This window comes from Argiope bruennichi, chromosome 11 (assembly GCF_947563725.1).
Source record: "Argiope bruennichi chromosome 11, qqArgBrue1.1, whole genome shotgun sequence".
Taxonomy (NCBI): domain Eukaryota; kingdom Metazoa; phylum Arthropoda; class Arachnida; order Araneae; family Araneidae; genus Argiope; species Argiope bruennichi.
In genome coordinates this window covers 75644597-75662382 of record NC_079161.1, presented here as the reverse complement: position 1 = coordinate 75662382, position 17786 = coordinate 75644597, and the positions used below count along the sequence as shown (strand labels likewise).

The 17786-nt window shown below is 32.3% G+C and overlaps 1 protein-coding gene across 1 annotated transcript; it reads right to left on the bottom strand.

Moving 5' to 3' along the window:
- Window positions 1-6551: 6551 nt before the first annotated feature.
- On the bottom strand, window positions 6552-7604 carry LOC129956700 (uncharacterized). Its single transcript, XM_056068631.1, has one exon. The coding sequence runs from the start codon at window positions 7602-7604 to the stop codon at window positions 6552-6554; it is 1053 nt and encodes a 350-aa protein (XP_055924606.1).
- Window positions 7605-17786: the final 10182 nt, after the last annotated feature.

Genomic DNA, 17786 nt, shown 5'->3' with positions numbered 1-17786 from the left:
GGTAGTTTCAAATTCAACAAACATTTGCGGTTGTAATTCCTTAAAACTTTTCAATTCATATGATAAATAATAAATATTTTTTATTAAAGACGCATTAGTTAAAGCTTCTGCACCAGTTCTGTTCTCATTAACATAACTCAAAGACTATTGGTCATTATACGTTTCGTATAAACTACCACTATTACTAGACAAAATAATGCTATATATAAATATTTTACATTCATTACACTATAACACAATTTTTGTAATCCTATGTTTAAAGGCTGTTCTGTAATGTATAGAGCGGCATTCATTCTGTGGAATCTGAATCTGGCGAGTCGTAACGTAAACAACTTGTTAATGTGTTCGGTATTTCTGCAAAGATCATTAACCTTTATCTGGGGTGGTGCGGTCTTTGAGACCGCATTTCATTTACACTCAAATTAAATTTTCTGATTAATGTATTAGTATGAAGAACTGCTAATATATTTTGCAGATACTTTCTTGATATGTTTTAGAAATTTTTCAAAATATATTGTCATTGAAAATAGTAAATGAGTTGGAACTTACATTTTCTTCTCAAATTACTTGTTACAATAAATAATATTTTTGAAAAAGGCATATTACTTTTTAAATCATGTTTATTTTTACAATATATGAAGGTATATAGAAAACAATATAATGTAAAATTCAACAATTATATGAGAAAAGAAAATGACAATGGGTAAAATTACATCTTTTTTTATTGGCCTGTGTGATTTTCATAGCTCGGATTTCTTAGGGCATTTTAAACATACAGGTTAAGAACTAGTAAAAAATCAACCTATAAATGCTGTATATATATCTCTTGGTATATTAATATATTTTAGAAATTTTTCAAAATACATTATGACTAGAAAAATTAATTATGTTTGAACATACATATCAGAATCAATTGAATGGGAACTTGAATCGAAAAACTCTTCTGTACAATTATCCTTATCACTAAATACACTTTCTGTTTCATTTAAAAGTGTCTGGAGCATGCTTCATAATAGAATCAGTAAATTGATATTTCGGGGCCCAAGTTTTAGTGCCATCTGCTAAGCCTTGTTTATCACTGGGACACTAACAGGGAGATGTGGTCTTAGAGACCACGCTCGAAGAAATAACTCAATTATTTTAAAAAGCATCCGTGAAAATACCGTGTATTATCTACAGATACATAATTTCTTCCTCAATTCGTACGCTTTAGAAGATTTCGTAAAATTGATATTTAAATATATTTTTTATTTAACATTTAATCAAAAGTTCCTTTTTTTTTTAATAGCGCCTGAGTAGTTGTAACAAACAGATCATTTTTAAATGCTCTAAAGAACTAAGCTTTTGTTAGTTATTACTTTAATATTAATGATTTATCAGTATTATAATGCTTATATTTTGATTTAAAGGTTAAATAGTAAGATTTATTAATAAAAAGGTAATAAGCATTTCGCAAGAAAAAGAATGTGATATTTTTATATATATATATATATAATGCATTCTATTAGAAATACTGAAATATTTTTTCAAATGGGAAAACAGACTATACAGCCTATCATTGAATCTCTGAATTATTACTTTTAATTAAAAAAATTAATTTAAAATATAAAAGTGGTATAAAAATGAGTTTAAGTGACAGGATGCTTCCAATTTTTTCAGGGAGATGTGAAAAAAGAGATTAGTTTTTAATTAAAAAATACTAACAAAATTTTTTAATATTTCAAAAAAAAAAATTGTTTTCAGTACCTATGAAATGTCAAATTTGTTTTCTGTAGGTTCAACCACGTTTTCTCTATAGTACACTTACATCATTTTCTGCATCACGCGGGTCTCAATTACATGTCGAGTGCCAATTTGAATGAATTATGATATTAACAGAATTCAAAAACCGGAAATTTGAATGAATACTGATAATTGAACTGATCATTGATCAGTTTTCGAACGATCATTATGGTTGTAATTATTTATATTTTCATGTAATTCAAGCGCCTGAAAAGAGCAACTAACATTTTTTTGCTGTGTCAAAAAAGAAAAGTGCATATTTTGTCTAATAACTTATAATCAACGAAAATGTCTATTTAAATATTTCAAATAGTTGACCGCCTGTAAGTCTGTAGTTTCTCAATGTAAGTAATAGAAAGGTCTGTTTTGGAGAAAAAAAATTGTGGAAACCTGTTCGAGTTTCGAAACACGAGACGAAGTCATTTCAAACCATTTGGGAACCATGGGAGTCATTTCATAGAGTCATTTCAAACAATGGGAGTCATTTCATGGAGTCATTTCAAACCATGGGAGTTAAAATCATAATTAACATCACTGCGTCAGCTATTCAGTGCTTTGTAACCTACATTTAATTGATCGACTGCACATCGAACAATACGTCTGGCAACATATATGCATAGGATCAAACCAGTTTAATGCAAAATATTTAACAATTTACTCACACATCTAATTCCATTCCCCGCGTCTCTTCACACGCATATGTTTCATTCCTCTACCACTTCGCACCCCCCACCCCCAATTCGAATATTCGAGAACACCATAGAGTATTAGGCTTGAAACGGCAGCTGAGGCTGAATTACCTGCATGATAGAGGAATTCTGAATCCAGTGATGGACGTGCACGTTTTTCTGCACCACGAAAGCTAAATCAGAGACGTCCTCTAACTGGCCATGGTCAGGGGAAGTGATATTTGAATGCATTGTTCAGAAGCGGTATCGGACGTAATTCAATTCGAATGAGTTGTATCATTAAATATTTATTCGGATTTCTTTTTTTTTCATCCTCACAGAATGCAATAAAGCTTAATGTAGATGACTGAATAAATTGAAATGGGAAAAAAAGGAAAAAATATTCATAGTATGTCCGTAAAAAATTTATATCTATTCATTTTATTATTTTTTCACAAAAAATGTTTTTCAAAAAGGATGATAAAATATGATATGATAAAAAATTATAATAAAATAATCTTATTTCTGCTCAATTATGATTACCGATAAATTTACAGAGTATTTGTTGGATGAAAAACAAATCTTCGGCAACATTAAGCCTTTTTATTTGCCGTTTCGATCGAGGTACGGCTTTCAACTGATTCTCTTTTACAAACTATTCGTACAGACGGCGCTTTAGTAGTATTTTGTAATTCATATCGTAACAGCGATAAAATTATCTGATATCTGGTCAATTAGGATTAGGGATTTAAATGGAGTGTATTTATTGCATGAAAAACAAATATTCTGGAACGTTAAGCCTTTTTAGTTGCTGTTTTTCACGAAGTGTGGCTTTCAACTGTCTTTCTTTTACAAACTTTTTCTGCAGATGGCGCTTCAGTCATCTTTTGCTATACATGTTGTAACAGTGATAAAATTATCGGATATTTGGCCAATTTCTGTCCGGTTTTATTTCTCAAAACTTTTATTACCTTATAAAATTCGTGAAAGTGGTCGTCTCAACGCTTCCTTGTATACTCTCGAATCCATGCCTTATCCCTTTCATCCGTATAAAATTGTGAACGTTGAATATAGCCGCGAATTCCTTCCATAACATTAGGGAACGATAATTAAGAAATATAGATCTCTGGCATGAATTAAGCATCTTTTTGAATCTTATCGAAAGATGCAGAGAAAGTGGGATTGTAGTCTGTTCTCCATTTTGAGAGAATATTTCATAATTTGCAATACAGTGGTTTTTATAACATTCATTTCTTTCGAAATGATTATTAACTTATTAATTTCTCTAGTAGTATAACTTTTAAATAAAAAATTAGTAAAATTATACATTTTAATCACTTATAGTAAGAACTTAATTTTTCTGAGCATTCAAAAATGATTTGTATGTTAATTTTACTCAAGTGTCACTAAAAAGAAGAAAAAAAAAAAAAAAAATGGGATTTTTATTAAATTTTAAACAGAAATCTAAAATTAAATATCTTGAAATATAAATTCTATAAAATTCTATCCAAATGTGCACGAATTAACGAGGAAGTAATTATATGGCTGTAGCTCTTGTAGAGCCTTCTGATCAAAATTCCTGGCAAATGTATTCTGGCAATTTACAGGTAATACGCCTCTGAACATTGTGTCATTAATTTAAAACATGTAAAGCAATTGATTTATAAGACATGCTTCTGTATATTTCAAGTTTATATCACTACGGAGTTATCACTTTTAAAGGAAATGTCCCGATTTGTCTATTTTGTGGAAAATGACGCGAATCAAATGCTTCAGATAAACAAGAAAAACATTCATTCGACAAGAAAGTAGTAAAAGACGAAACGGTATTATAAAAACGCAGACGATATAATATATCCTTTGAAACGTAACATTATGTTCAACTTTTAATAATCCTTTACCAAGGCAATAAATACCTTTACCTTTTTTTTTAAAGCAAGGTAAGCATTCAATTGGATTAATGAACCTTCCAGAACAACAGAATGAATAGTCATTAACAGTAAGAACCTGATTATTTTCTTTTTCTCAAATAGCTAGCATTTCAGGATAGACAATAGACACGATGAATGTCATTGGTACTACAATACCTTCAAAATTCAAATGAACTTACTCCGCTCTTTATTGTAAAGAACGGCTTTTAATAGTATAAGAAAAATAAATAATTTATAGATGAATTAACAGCATACAATATTTATATATAAAATAATTTTATTTAATAACAGTGGTAGTTTTTGCACAACATTTTTATAAAGATACACAATGTTTGAATTATCATTTACGAAAATAGAACTCTTGCAGAATGTTTCTCCTAAAAATTTTAATTAATAAGTTTGAAGTAATATAATGTAGGGTAGTTTTAATTTTGGCAACAAATATACAAAAAACGACATGAAACATTTGTATTTTTTTTTTTTTTTTTACCGTTTAAAGTCAGTTTCTCTTCTGCATGAATGATTTTTTTCCCTGACAATATGTCAATAAATTGCTGATAAAAATATTCGCCAAAATGCTTTAAAAGACAGAGAGTTTGAAGTTAGGGCCGGCGGTTTGGCTTTCTAAATATAACGTGCATTTACATTTTGAGAAATAAACATTCACAAAAAAATGGTTTTCCTAAAATTTGAATAACAAAATTTATCAATTAAAATTCACTGAAAATTTTGATACTGTGCCCTGAATAAAAATAAGTATCACAAATAACCATTTATAAATCAATTTAAACATTCAAATTATACTTTTCCAGTGATAACAATTTTATTTCCAATTTTTTTTCTTGAATCTAAAATTATATTTCAAAATAAATTTTAAACATAATTTGTGACAGAGCTATGTATTCTTTTAGTTAATTATTCCCTTCGCGTGTGTGATGAATATTGATGTTCAAGTTAAAAGCGGAGAACTTTTTTTCCACATATTAATTCCAAAGATGGCTTTTCACTTTTATTAAAATAACAATTCTTTTATGATAATTTTTTCTCTAAATTTTGTATGATTTCTTAAATACAAAATACAAAAGCTGAAGCAATCAGGTTAGCAGAAGGAAAGAGAGACGATGAAGCTTAAAACCTTAACATGTGGCGATGTTTTGGGCTAGTTAGGCAGAATCACTTTCTTTCTGATTGCTTAATGTATTTCCAGTGTCATAGCGTAGATTACAAACCAAGGAATGTTTCTTGTGTTACTGTTACCAAAGGCTATGACTCATTACATTTTAATTGCCTCATCGTCTTCAGACTACATTTTGATGAATTTTATAATTCCAATTTTGATGCATTTTATTCTTCCAATGTGAATAGCTGTCATAGAGAGTTTGAAATAGTTTCAAATAAAAATGTCTCCCCTTTTAATAATTTTTATATTATCTAATGTATACCTTTTAGGTGTATACTTCAAGTAATTTGTTAAGAAATCGCCAGAATTATATATGCTTCCATTTTGTAGAAGCACATAAATTGCAGATAAACTCAAAATGTATCCCCCCAAATATAAATATATATTTATAATTATCTATAAACCAAATTGGCTAATATCATAATATCCTCTTAAATAAATATTTATTTACTATACGAATTGGTAAGTGTTGGTGAGTTTCTAACAATTTGTTAAAATTGTCCGCTGAAAAAAGCAGCAACGTGTGGCGGATCGTTATGTGCGAGGATAGAACTTGGGACTTTGCGGTTAGCAGCCGTGTAACAAGACCACAAGACAAAAGTAATTACTTGTGTCCCGTAGCTGTTAGATGGCTTATAAGCTTTCACTAGAGACACTCCCTCCAGTAAGTCGAACGATATGGCTTTTGAGTGGTGATGTATCGTGGCAGTTGAGTTTACCCCTTTCGATTTGGTGAGCGGTTGCGGTTGCTGTTGCGTCAAGTGAGTCTGACGACTTTGGGTTGATGCGTCAACTAAATCTGACGACTTTGGTTGCTGGTAGATGGTGTTGTTTTAATTAATGATTATAGTAATAAATAAAGGAATGACTCACCTCATCCACATCTCGATATTTATTACAGCGAATATATTTTTTGTATACAGATTCAAACTATTCAAACTACACATTTTCGAGCGCGTTTTCTTGGCATCCGTTTCCTCCAAGCATCCCCTAAGAATGCCTAGTCCCTGAACATAAACAAGAGTTCAAAGTTCTGGATTTTCGTTGCGCCATCTGTTGGCGTTCAGATGAATCACCATCCTCCGGGGCGCGGCATGTCGGCACCGGTAGTGCAATGAGTCTGTTAATGGCTCTTTTGGCAGGTCCTGATGGAGTACGAAGCAGGGCAACTCTAGGGATACCATCTGTTCCGGGGATGATCTCCAGGATACGCGCTAGTGGCCAGGATAATGGAGGCATGTTATCAGCTTGAATAAGGACGAGATCTCCGACACTCAAAGGAGGACGATGTTGATGCCACTTCCGTCGGGCTTGCAAATGGTGAAGGACGTCTCTAGTCCATCTATTCCAAAATTGATGTTTTAACTGTAAGAGACTTTTCCATCTGCAAGAAAGACTAAGATTTTGATTAGTGAGACTAGTTCCTTCAGGAAGCTCAAGAAGAGGTTCCCCGATTAGGAAATGCCCAGGGGTGAGAGCCCTGAGATCAGCTGGATCATTGGAAAGTGGTACTAGAGGTCTTGAATTAATACAGGCCTCTATCTGACATAAGAGAGAGGACAGTTCTTCAAAATTAAGCAAATGTCCTTGACAAGTTTTAAAGAGATGTCTTTTGGCGAGTTTGATGGATGACTCCCAAACACCACCGAAATTGGGAGCATATGGTGGAATGAATTTCCAACTGATGTTTCTCACAGTCAGGAAATTTTGTACAGACTGGTCTTGGACTAACTTGAATAATTGCTTTAGATAATTATCTGAACCTATAAAATTCGATCCATTGTCTGACAGGATATCAGTGGGATGGCCTCGTCGTGCAATAAATCGACGAAGTGCGGATAAGAATGCTTCCGTAGACATACTGGACACGAGTTCGAGATGAACTGCTCTAGTCGCTGTGCATATGAATAAACAAAGGTAAGACTTGAATTGGGTAGCTTTTCTGAGATGCTGACATTTTGTGACTAACGGTCCTGCGAAATCTACCCCAACTTTTTCAAAAGGACGAGATTTTGTTATTCGACTACTTGGCAAATCTCCCATCTTAGGGTTCGAAGGTTTAGAATTTAATCGACAGCAAGCGATAAAACGTTTGATTTCTCGACGAACCGTGGAACGACCATCAGGAATCCAGAATTTTTGTCGAATGAGTGATAAAACCAATTCTGGTCCAGCATGGAGACTGAGTTGGTGAAAATGTCGAATTATAAGGGGAGTTATATGATGTCTTTTGGGGATGACTATTGGAAATTTTTGATCATAGGGAAGAGTCGGATGTTTAGAAAGCCGACCTCTCACTCTGAGAATCCCATCTTTATCCAAAAATATATTTAAAGGGAGTAATTTACTAGATTTGGGTATGGGTTTGTTCAATTTGAAACATTTATAATTTCCTGGTAGAATTCAGCTTGCTGAATGAGTTTAACTAGATTTTTAAGTGAAGCCTCTACTTCTTCTGCTTGAAGGAGCCCTACTGATTTAGAGGTTAAACAGGTAGCTTTACAATTTTGAATAAAACGTTTAACCCATGCAAATACTCTTATAAGTTTGGTGTAAGATGAAAATTTGAGTAGCATGTCATTCAAAGGATTTCTGTCCGCATTTACGGACGTAGGTTCCTGCACGGAGTCTGGCTCATCTAAGTTGGTAGTTAGCACTTTTAAGGACGGTACAAGAGGATGAAAATCTTGTTTGATCCAATCAGGACCATTCCACCAATAAGATGCATTTTTGAGCTGCTCTGGAAAAAGTCCTCGAGTAGCACAATCGGCTGGATTGAGTTTACCAGGAATGTGATACCAATCAGACACTGAAGTTAAATTTAAGATATTATTAACTCGATTTTGAATGAACATATTCCCTTTACTTGGGGGTTTATTTATCCAACTTAATACGATTGTTGAATCTGTCCATAAATATCGCTCTTTTATGGGAAAAGATAGTGCTTTTTCGATGGCAGTTATTAGCTCGGCAAGTAGAAGTGCTCCGCAAAGTTCCAACCTTAGGATAGTAAGCTGTTTTATAGGAGCAACACGAGTTTTAGCCCTTACGAGAGATACTTGATTCTGTCTAGATTTCAAGTAGACAACGGCAGCGAATGCTTTTGTAGATGCATCGCAGAAACCGTGTAATTGGATGTCAGAATTATTTTTGACTCCCAAGAAGCGAGGAACAAATCAAGTTTAGATTATAGCTTTGTTGTTTAAATTTTGTCCAGGTTTCTAGAATGGTAAAAGGAACGGGATCATCCCAAGCGGCTTTCGATTTCCATAGTTCTTGCAACATAATTTTTAATATGATTACAGAAGGCGAAAACAGTCCCAGCGGATCGAATGTTTTAGCAATAACTGATAGAAGTTGCCTTTTTGTATTTACGATTTCTCCATCAGCAATTCTAACTTGAATCGAATCGGTTAAAAGATTCCAAAAAATACCTAATACCAGCTGTTTTACTTCTTCATCGCATAACGAATGTATAGATTCTGTAGCTAACAAGAATTTATCCAAATCTTTCAAAATAATTTTATGGCTACTAGACCATTTTCGAAGACTAAATCCCCCTGATTTCATTAGGTTTTGAATTTTGGTAATAGTGGCTTTAGCTTCTTCTTCAGTGTCAGCTCTTGCCAACAAATCGTCTACATTCGGAGGGATCTTTTCAATTGACTGGTAACACAAAGTTGAATGCACAATCGAGTCAGGCCTTTGTGAAGTATAGATTTTTCCAGTTAAAATGTATCCCAATTTAGTTGAAATTGCAGCTGGAGTTCCTGAAGGTCCAAAAAGGGGAAGTCCATCCAGGAGGAGTGCATAAATATCTGCACCGAGTAAAAGGTCAATTTGTTGCGAAAAAAATTTGGAATAAAAATTTGGATCTGCGAGTGTAAGATTATCCAAATGTGGCCAGTGTTGGATTTGAATATCGAAATTTGGAAGAGGTGAAGTCACTTTATTTACCACAAGAGCATTAAGATTGAATGGTTTAGATGAGAAGTGAGGAGTGAATTCTACCTGACAACTATGCAATGAAGTTTCTGCACTAATCCCATTAATACCGGTTAATTTATGGTTTGTATTTTTTAATGGTAAATTTAATTGATGCGCTAATTTTTTTGAAATTAATGAGAGCTGTGATGCATTGTCAATTAAAGCTCTGCAATTAACAAATTTTCCCGAGTTATCTTTCACTTTAATTACGGCCGTTGAGAGAAGAACAGAACTATTAGAAACTCCATTAGAAACAGCTACGACATCCGGATTACTGCTCGTCTCAGTTGGAAGATTTACGTTATATTTATGAAGTAAAGTATGATGTCGATTTTTGCAAACCTTACATCCGATGTTTATTTTGCAATTATTCGTCTTATGGTTTTTGCGAAGACAATTCCTACAACAAATTCCTTCTATTGCTTTCAATCGTTCTTCGATTTTCATTCGATTAAAAACAGGACATTTATAAAGCGGGTGATTTGAATTTCCCTGGCACAAAAAACAAGAAAAAGAGTCGCTTTTCCCCTCAGTTACGTTATGAACTATCACTTTTCTTGTCCGGTCTGCCACCCTTCGGCTAAACCAGTTCCCCCTTTCAGTCTGACTACATTTACGACCATCTGGAAAGAATTTCTTTTCAGGGGTTAGGTTCCCCCACATTTGTTTATTTTTAGCTGAGCTACGACTGTCTAGAGATCTCGCCTCCCTCTCGATAAAGGCTTTAAAAGAATTCAGCTTCGGAAACGCATCAGGGTTCAAGGTCAACTCCCAGCGGTGAATTATCTCGTCGTCCAGTTTTGAAACGCAGTGATTGATTATAATCAGCTCGGTTAATTCATTTACTTCTAAACCCAAAACACTTAAATTTCTAACACTTTCATTACAATTATATAGAATCTCGAATAGCAGTTTAGATGAATTTGCGTTTTGTATTTTTAGATTAAATAACTTATTAATTTGGCAATTGGCTAATTGACTTTTGTTTTCAAATCTTTCGCATAACAATTCCCAGCAATTTTTAAGATTTTCTTCCCGAATTGCGAATCCACGAATTAATTTTGCGGCATTACCTTTGGTAGATGTCTATTTGTCTATTTTGGATAATTCTGAATTATTAATTACCGTTGCTTGAAATAATTCTTTGAATGATATCCAATTTTCAATATCTCCATAAAAATGCGGTAATTCAAGTTTAGGCAATTTTTTAGATGCCTGAATTTTGGCATTTGAGCTAACAGCTTGACTTACCGTTTTATTTTTAGGTTTAGTGTTTTCCAAAAGCACGGCACACTCAAATAACACATCCTGAAATTCCAAATATTTTTCAAGTTTCTCTTCACTATCATTAACATCTAAATTCGAAAACGAATTTTCTAGTTTTTGTTCATAAGTATTGACTTTCGTTTTTAGCACATTGAATAATGCATCTGAACTATCCGCGTTTTCAACTGCATTTTTAATTCTCTCCTCAATTCTTAAAATTTCTTTACAGACATTACTGAAATTTTGAATTGCTTTTATGATTTTCGATTTGGAAGTCATTGTCCATAGGGCTCTGCGGCTAACGACGGACCAAAAAATGTTGTTTTAATTAATGATTATAGTAATAAATAAAGGAATGACTCACCTCATCCACGTCTCGATATTTATTACAGCGAATATATTTTTTGTATACAGATTCAAACTATTCAAACTACACATTTTCGAGCGCGTTTTCTTGGCATCCGTTTCCTCCAAGCATCCCCTAAGAATGCCTAGTCCCTGAACATAAACAAGAGTTCAAAGTTCTGGATTTTCGTATCGCCATCTGTTGGCGTTCAGATGAATCACCAGATGGCGCCACACCAGCTGTACGGTGGTAAAGGGAAAAGGTTGCTTTTTTTTATCATTGCCCGAGGTCACCAATGATGTGGCGAATAGTCATGAGCGAGGATAGAACCTGGGCCCTTGTGGTTCGTTTTATCATTGCCCGAGGTCACCAATGTGGCGAATAGTCATGAGCGAGGATAGAACCTGGGCCCTTGTGGTTCGCAGCCGTGTAACAAGATCACCTCTATACTCTGTTTCACCCTATCTTGGCAGTAGTGTATATTCTAGGCATGCCGAATCACAGTCGCTGTCAGCGGAACTGGGTTACTTTAAACTATAAAGTTACTAGAAATGCAGATCGCTGGCGGAACTTTATCTCGCAAATTTTTCGCCAAATAGTAAATATTTATTAACTTTATTATATTATCATTTTAAATCAGAGAATTAATATTTTCCTTATTTTCATTATTTTGTTCAATATTATTAATACATTATTTTAATAAATCATTAAAGTTATTTCATTTCGTTTCATCGTTTCTCAAAAGAAAACCCTAAATCTTTCAATATTCTGTAAAGCGTAGTTCGGTTAATGTTTTTAGAAAAAATATCTGTATCATCGTTCACATCTTTTAAAACTTTATCTAATGTTGGGATCTCATTTCTACGAATAAATGCATGGATTTTTTGTCAGATACAGGATAATGTAAAATCATCATATTTTAATGTAAAATCATCATTTTTACATCATCATATTTACTTTTTCATAAAATGACCTGAATGTTTACCTACTGAGCCTGGCTGCTTCTTTCCAGGGGTACTTAAAGGACTGGATGCCTTTATTTCTATTTTTATGTTGCACTTTTTGTTGATTTCACTCGTCTTGAGCGAAATCAGTGAGCACAGCGTATTCGGTGATAACACTTTTTCTTTTTCAGACATTTTAGAAGTGAATAGAAATGACGAATCGAATAAATATTCAACAATCAAAACTAATAACTACTAATGTGATTAATAGTATCAAAAATATCAGCTGGTAAAAAAAGCGAGAATAAAAAAGTACGAAAGATGATAATGGTTGGGAACTAAATGAAGCTGAGTTGGCGGAGACGTAAAAGAAAAGCGCGCCAAATATTTGACCTTGAAGACCGGTCCTAGCCAAAGTGGAATTCATTATGTCAATCGTTTCGTTTTATTCGTTCGCTTTATTTACAAAATACTTAACAGATAAACACTTCTAACTTGAGAATAATTTTAAATACATACTGATAAAAAAAGGATTTCTGTAATTTATGATATTATTTGATATATTTCTGAGCATTTTAACTATTTTAAAGTCGGAATTGATGGGGAACTCTTTCCCAACGCGGAGCGTCACATTTTCTGCCTTTTACAATACTGCCAAGTTAGGGTGAAACAGAGTATAGACAAGAGTAATTACTTGTGCTCCGTAGCTGTTAGCTGGCTTATAAGTTTACATGACAAACGTATCGTTGCAGCTGAATTATTATTCTATATCCTAACCTTTTAAATTCTGAAAGAAATAAAATGCACCTAGGTAAGTGGTCATCTCGCAGATCTGTTTCAAATGCTCGAACATATTATTAGAAAAATGTCTACCATAGTTTTTCTGAGAAATTCACTGAATTTTTCTTTGTAATGCTGTCATCACAGACCTCTAAGTTAAACTCATTTAAATCCTATTTGATAATCTGTAATAAATTTATCGACATTCCCCAGTATCATCATCAAAAATATTTCATACTGTGTAGGAGGCTTTTGGTAGAACATTTCTGCAGATATTCTTAATTCATGATTTTTAAAATGGCATTCCATTTGATGCTACAATGCTATAATCGTATTTCTAATCAGATATCCGTGTTGCATGGACACTTCAGTTATAAAAACAGATATCTGAAGCAGTTTGCTAAATTCTGAACTAAAAAAATATAATTCTTATACAATTTATTGTATGCAATGAATTTGGAAGAAACTTGAATATTTATATAAATGCAACATTTTATAAGACAGAATTAATAAAAAGACTTCTTTAAACATATTTTATTTAGAGATTAAGTATGAACCAATTATTGCATGAACCCTTATTCCCTTATTTATATATTTTAATATGAAAAAAAATTAAATGAATAAACCAGTTCGAGTGGTCTGCCTAAGCTTTCTCGCATATTATCCTCAAATTTAATCTCTCTCTCTACCTTGTGCAAGGTTGTTGGTAGGAATCTAGCATTTTTCTTGAATACTTCATACAAATATGTATTTTGGAAGCCCTTTTTCCGAAAAACTAAACTATCACACACAACTACATTTTTAGTTACAAGATCACGCACCAAATTTCATACATTTAATTCATTACTATCGTCAATTATTGCGTTTCGAATCATGATAACGTATAGAATGCCAGATGATCAGTATTTCACAGATTTCAATCAAGTTTTAATAAATTTTATAATTTAGATGCTAAACCTTTTTAGCCAAATTTTAATCATCTTTTTTCTAATGATTTAACATTACTGATTTCAGTCGTATTTGAACACCCAACCACACAGTTTTCCACCGAAATGATTCTTGTTCAAAACGTGATAAACGTTGCCAAATTTGATCTAAAGTCTAATTTTTCATATATAATCATTCTAAAATAATAAAATCAGATGAATTTAAAATGAGGAATATATATTTTAACTCATTGAGAACGGAGAACTTTTAAATAAAGAATTGACTTAAATCATGCATAATTTAAAAAAAATGGATGAAAGAAATCAGTTTTAAAAAAAATAGACTACAATAAATGAAATAGTAATAAAAAAATACATAATATCTAAAATTTTATTTATTTATTTTTTTTAAGAGACAACTAGCATTAAAAATTACTCAAGTCTATTTTTCTAACAAATAATCACTCGAAGGATGAAATCCGTATAAATAATTAATTGATGCACCTCGCTCGAACTGAATTTCTTCCGATACCACTTCTGAACAATTCATTAAAATATCACTTCCCCTGTCCGTGGCCAGTTGGAGTATGGTTGTGGTTTAACTTTCGTGGTGAAGGAGAACTTGCATGTCCATCATTGGATTCAGAATTCTACTATCTTGCAGGTAATTCAGCCCCAGCAGAATTTAATTGCCAGCCATTTCAAGTGTAATAATACTCTATGGTGTCCTCGTATATTCGAATTGGGGGGTGCGAATTGGAAAAGGAATGACACATCTGCAGGTGAAGAGATGCGGATGAACGGAATTAGATCTGTGAGTAAATTATCTAATAGTTTACATTAAACTGGTTTGATCCTGTCAGTATGTGTTGGCAGGCGTATTATCGGATGAACAGTCAATCAGTTAAGAAAGTGTATGTTACAAAGCACTGAGTACCTCTTGAAGGATTTTAATTATGTTTCTAACTTGCATTACAAAATGTTTTGAAATGAGTCCAACTCATATTTGGTTAATGGTACAAGTTACCACCATTTTTCTAAATCAACAAATCAAAAATATATGAAGGACAATCATTTGAAACGGAAATTAAATGGCATTCGATTTTAAAATAATTTTAGCGCTTCTTTTTTTTTATTTGTTTGGTTCAAGAATAATAATACAATTTACACGAGGAAGGGGGGGGGGAAGACAGGCATATCCGACGAAGGGGTATGACTTGCTGTAAGATTATCTTCATTTAACTTCTAGTTAAATAACCCATTATGTGAACAGTATATAAATATTTTCTTAAAATATATTAAAAAGTTTTTCTTTGCTGTTTATTCATTGGATAATCCATATTTTAAAAAAAATTAATTACGCCCCAAAAACTTAAACTTACCCTCAAGTCACTTAATTTTGTTTCTTTAACTCATGCTCAAAACACAGAAACAGGATCTAATGGCCAAACTACATATTTTTGATTTCGATAGCTATAGTATCTTTTATTTATATATCTCAGTAGCTTTTCAAACATCATTTTAACATTCGTTTCACATTCTCTTTCTACATTCGTTAAAAGGAACTCACATACAAGATTATTAGAGCATGTTTAATATATTTTTAAATGAGGAATATATTTAGTTTGAATATGTACAAATAGGGCGCTCTTTCGTCTATTTCCTGCTATCCAAAGGTACAGTAGGCATTACAAAGTTGTATTTTAAATTTATTATAACATTTGTTGTTAGAAAACCACAAAGGGACAAACTTGTTATGTTTTATTGGAAAATATAATAAGCCAGCTGATAGTGATAATAAGTCCATTTGCCATTTATACACTTCCATTTGGCTATTTTTTATACATTTTTATGAAGCATTTCTATAACTTGATAGAAATCTAATTTTTTTTACCTTTTTATGCACTCCAAAACGACCCATCATGAGGCTATGAAATTCTCTGAAAATTATTGTAACAAGCTTATAATTTTTTAACAATTTATTGCGGAAAATTCTTTTGCATGCATATGTTGATATTTGCAAGTTAGTGCATGTAATTTTTTTTATCTGTTCACTTCGTAAAATGCGTTAGCAATTTGGGAAGTGTACTGTAGCAGTTGTAATATTTTCGATTCATAGACGTCTCGCTTTCCCGGAAAAACACGATTCATTTCCTACAAATTGATTTTGAAATCTTACGATTTGTTGCAGTGCAAAAAACAATTTGTTGCAAAGAAAAAAACAATGAAATCGTCTGTTTCCAAAACTTTTGACAACTGAAGTTCCAAGGCTTTCATGTATTACAACGCCCATGAATCAGCTGTCGATATGAGCAAAATGAATCTCGTAATGTCTAACAAGATTTTTAAAAAAATGCCAATGGAAAAGAACCAATAAACTTGCTACTGGAAGAAAATTTTCCTCATAAGAAATTTTTTGCCTTAAAGTAAGGCGGTTCATCATACCCACAAGAGAACAGATGCTACCATGACCTTCCTGATTTGTTTCAAATCCAGTATACAAGTTTACTGGATTTGAAAAAAAGAATGGTGAAGGAATTAATATTACTTTGCGCATATCATGCAGAATTCATACACACTCCTTTGCACACAGAATTCTAAAGCTGATATCTTGAAGTCATGTAAAAATAAGACCCAGAAATGCACATAAAACAATATTATGCAACATGCCTCGAATTGCTGTTTTGAAGAACTAATAAAAGTGCAAACTAACTTAAATTTTTAAAAATCATTTTAAGGCCAACTATTGCAATGTTTTAAAACATTCTTCTGCAAAAAAGAGAAAAAGAAATGCAGATTACTTGTTATAAATTTTTATCAGCAATTGCCAGAAGATTATTATGTGAAAACTTCATTCGTTTGGAATTAGCTTTTCTTTTCAATGTGCATTAACAAATTTTATCTAGAGTCTAGAGCTTGCAAACAGAAAATTAAAAAGCAGAAACTGTTTCGAAGTGGTCGAGGATATCCAATCAAAACATAAAATATATTATCTTTTTTTTTTTTTTTTAATAATATTTTACGCATCTGCTATTTTTGTTTATTATTCAGTAACATTGAAAAACGACAGATGAAGTATTATTTTCGCTAAAAGACGAGGTAGGAAATGTTATACTTAAATATTGCATTGTTTGAAAAAGTGGAGATTTTTTATGATCTTGTATTCTTAGTTTTAAGAGGTGTAATTGTTGATATTATATAGAAGAGTCCGCGCGCCAGTCCATTGTCACGAAATATAATGAAAACATTTTTAATCATTATTCGAAAATGTTTCAAAAAATACCAGTACTTTAATTAATATGTTCTTTATATAAATGAATATAAAGGTGTTGTTTTTGTCCGAAATTGAGATTCATTATTAAATCTGATAGCTTCATTTGAAAGTGGAGCTTTGTTCTTTAAAAAAAAAAAACGTTTGACATTATGTGATGACCTTTTATTAAGTAGAGGAGAATTAAATTTATGTATCAAGCAATTTACGAGCTTTCGAAACTATTGTCATTGAGCAAACAATTTATAAGTAAAAAAAGCATATTGTTTAATTCTGTTGCGGTTTCTATATGCTATATTATTCAGAAAACTATTTATTCAGACCTCAGTAATTACAAACTGCTCTCATGTCCAAAATTAAGGTCACTAAAATGTATTTCAAAGTAATTCTAAATAAATAATTAATAATTTTTACAAAATTTAAGTAAAATTTAAACAAATTATATTTGATATATTGTGAATGACCGGTAACACGATATTAACATTAGTTTTTGAGGAACTACTGAAATAAGACCGTTTAGGCATCTGGAACTTATGCCTGCAATTTTGTAAATATTGCATTAAAACAAAAAATGTAACTTGTTTCCAGTGAGAATGAGTTATCATAATCATTTAAACGATTCCTTGAGATGGACAGCCATTGGCAGGCTTGAAGCTGGACAGTCTCAAGCGGAGGTGGGTCGATGGTTACAAGTGGCATCAAGGT

Excerpts from the sequence above, each read along its gene's own strand:
- LOC129956700 (XM_056068631.1), bottom strand. The coding sequence starts at position 7,604 with ATGGGAGATTTGCCAAGTAGTCGAATAACAAAATCTCGTCCTTTTGAA.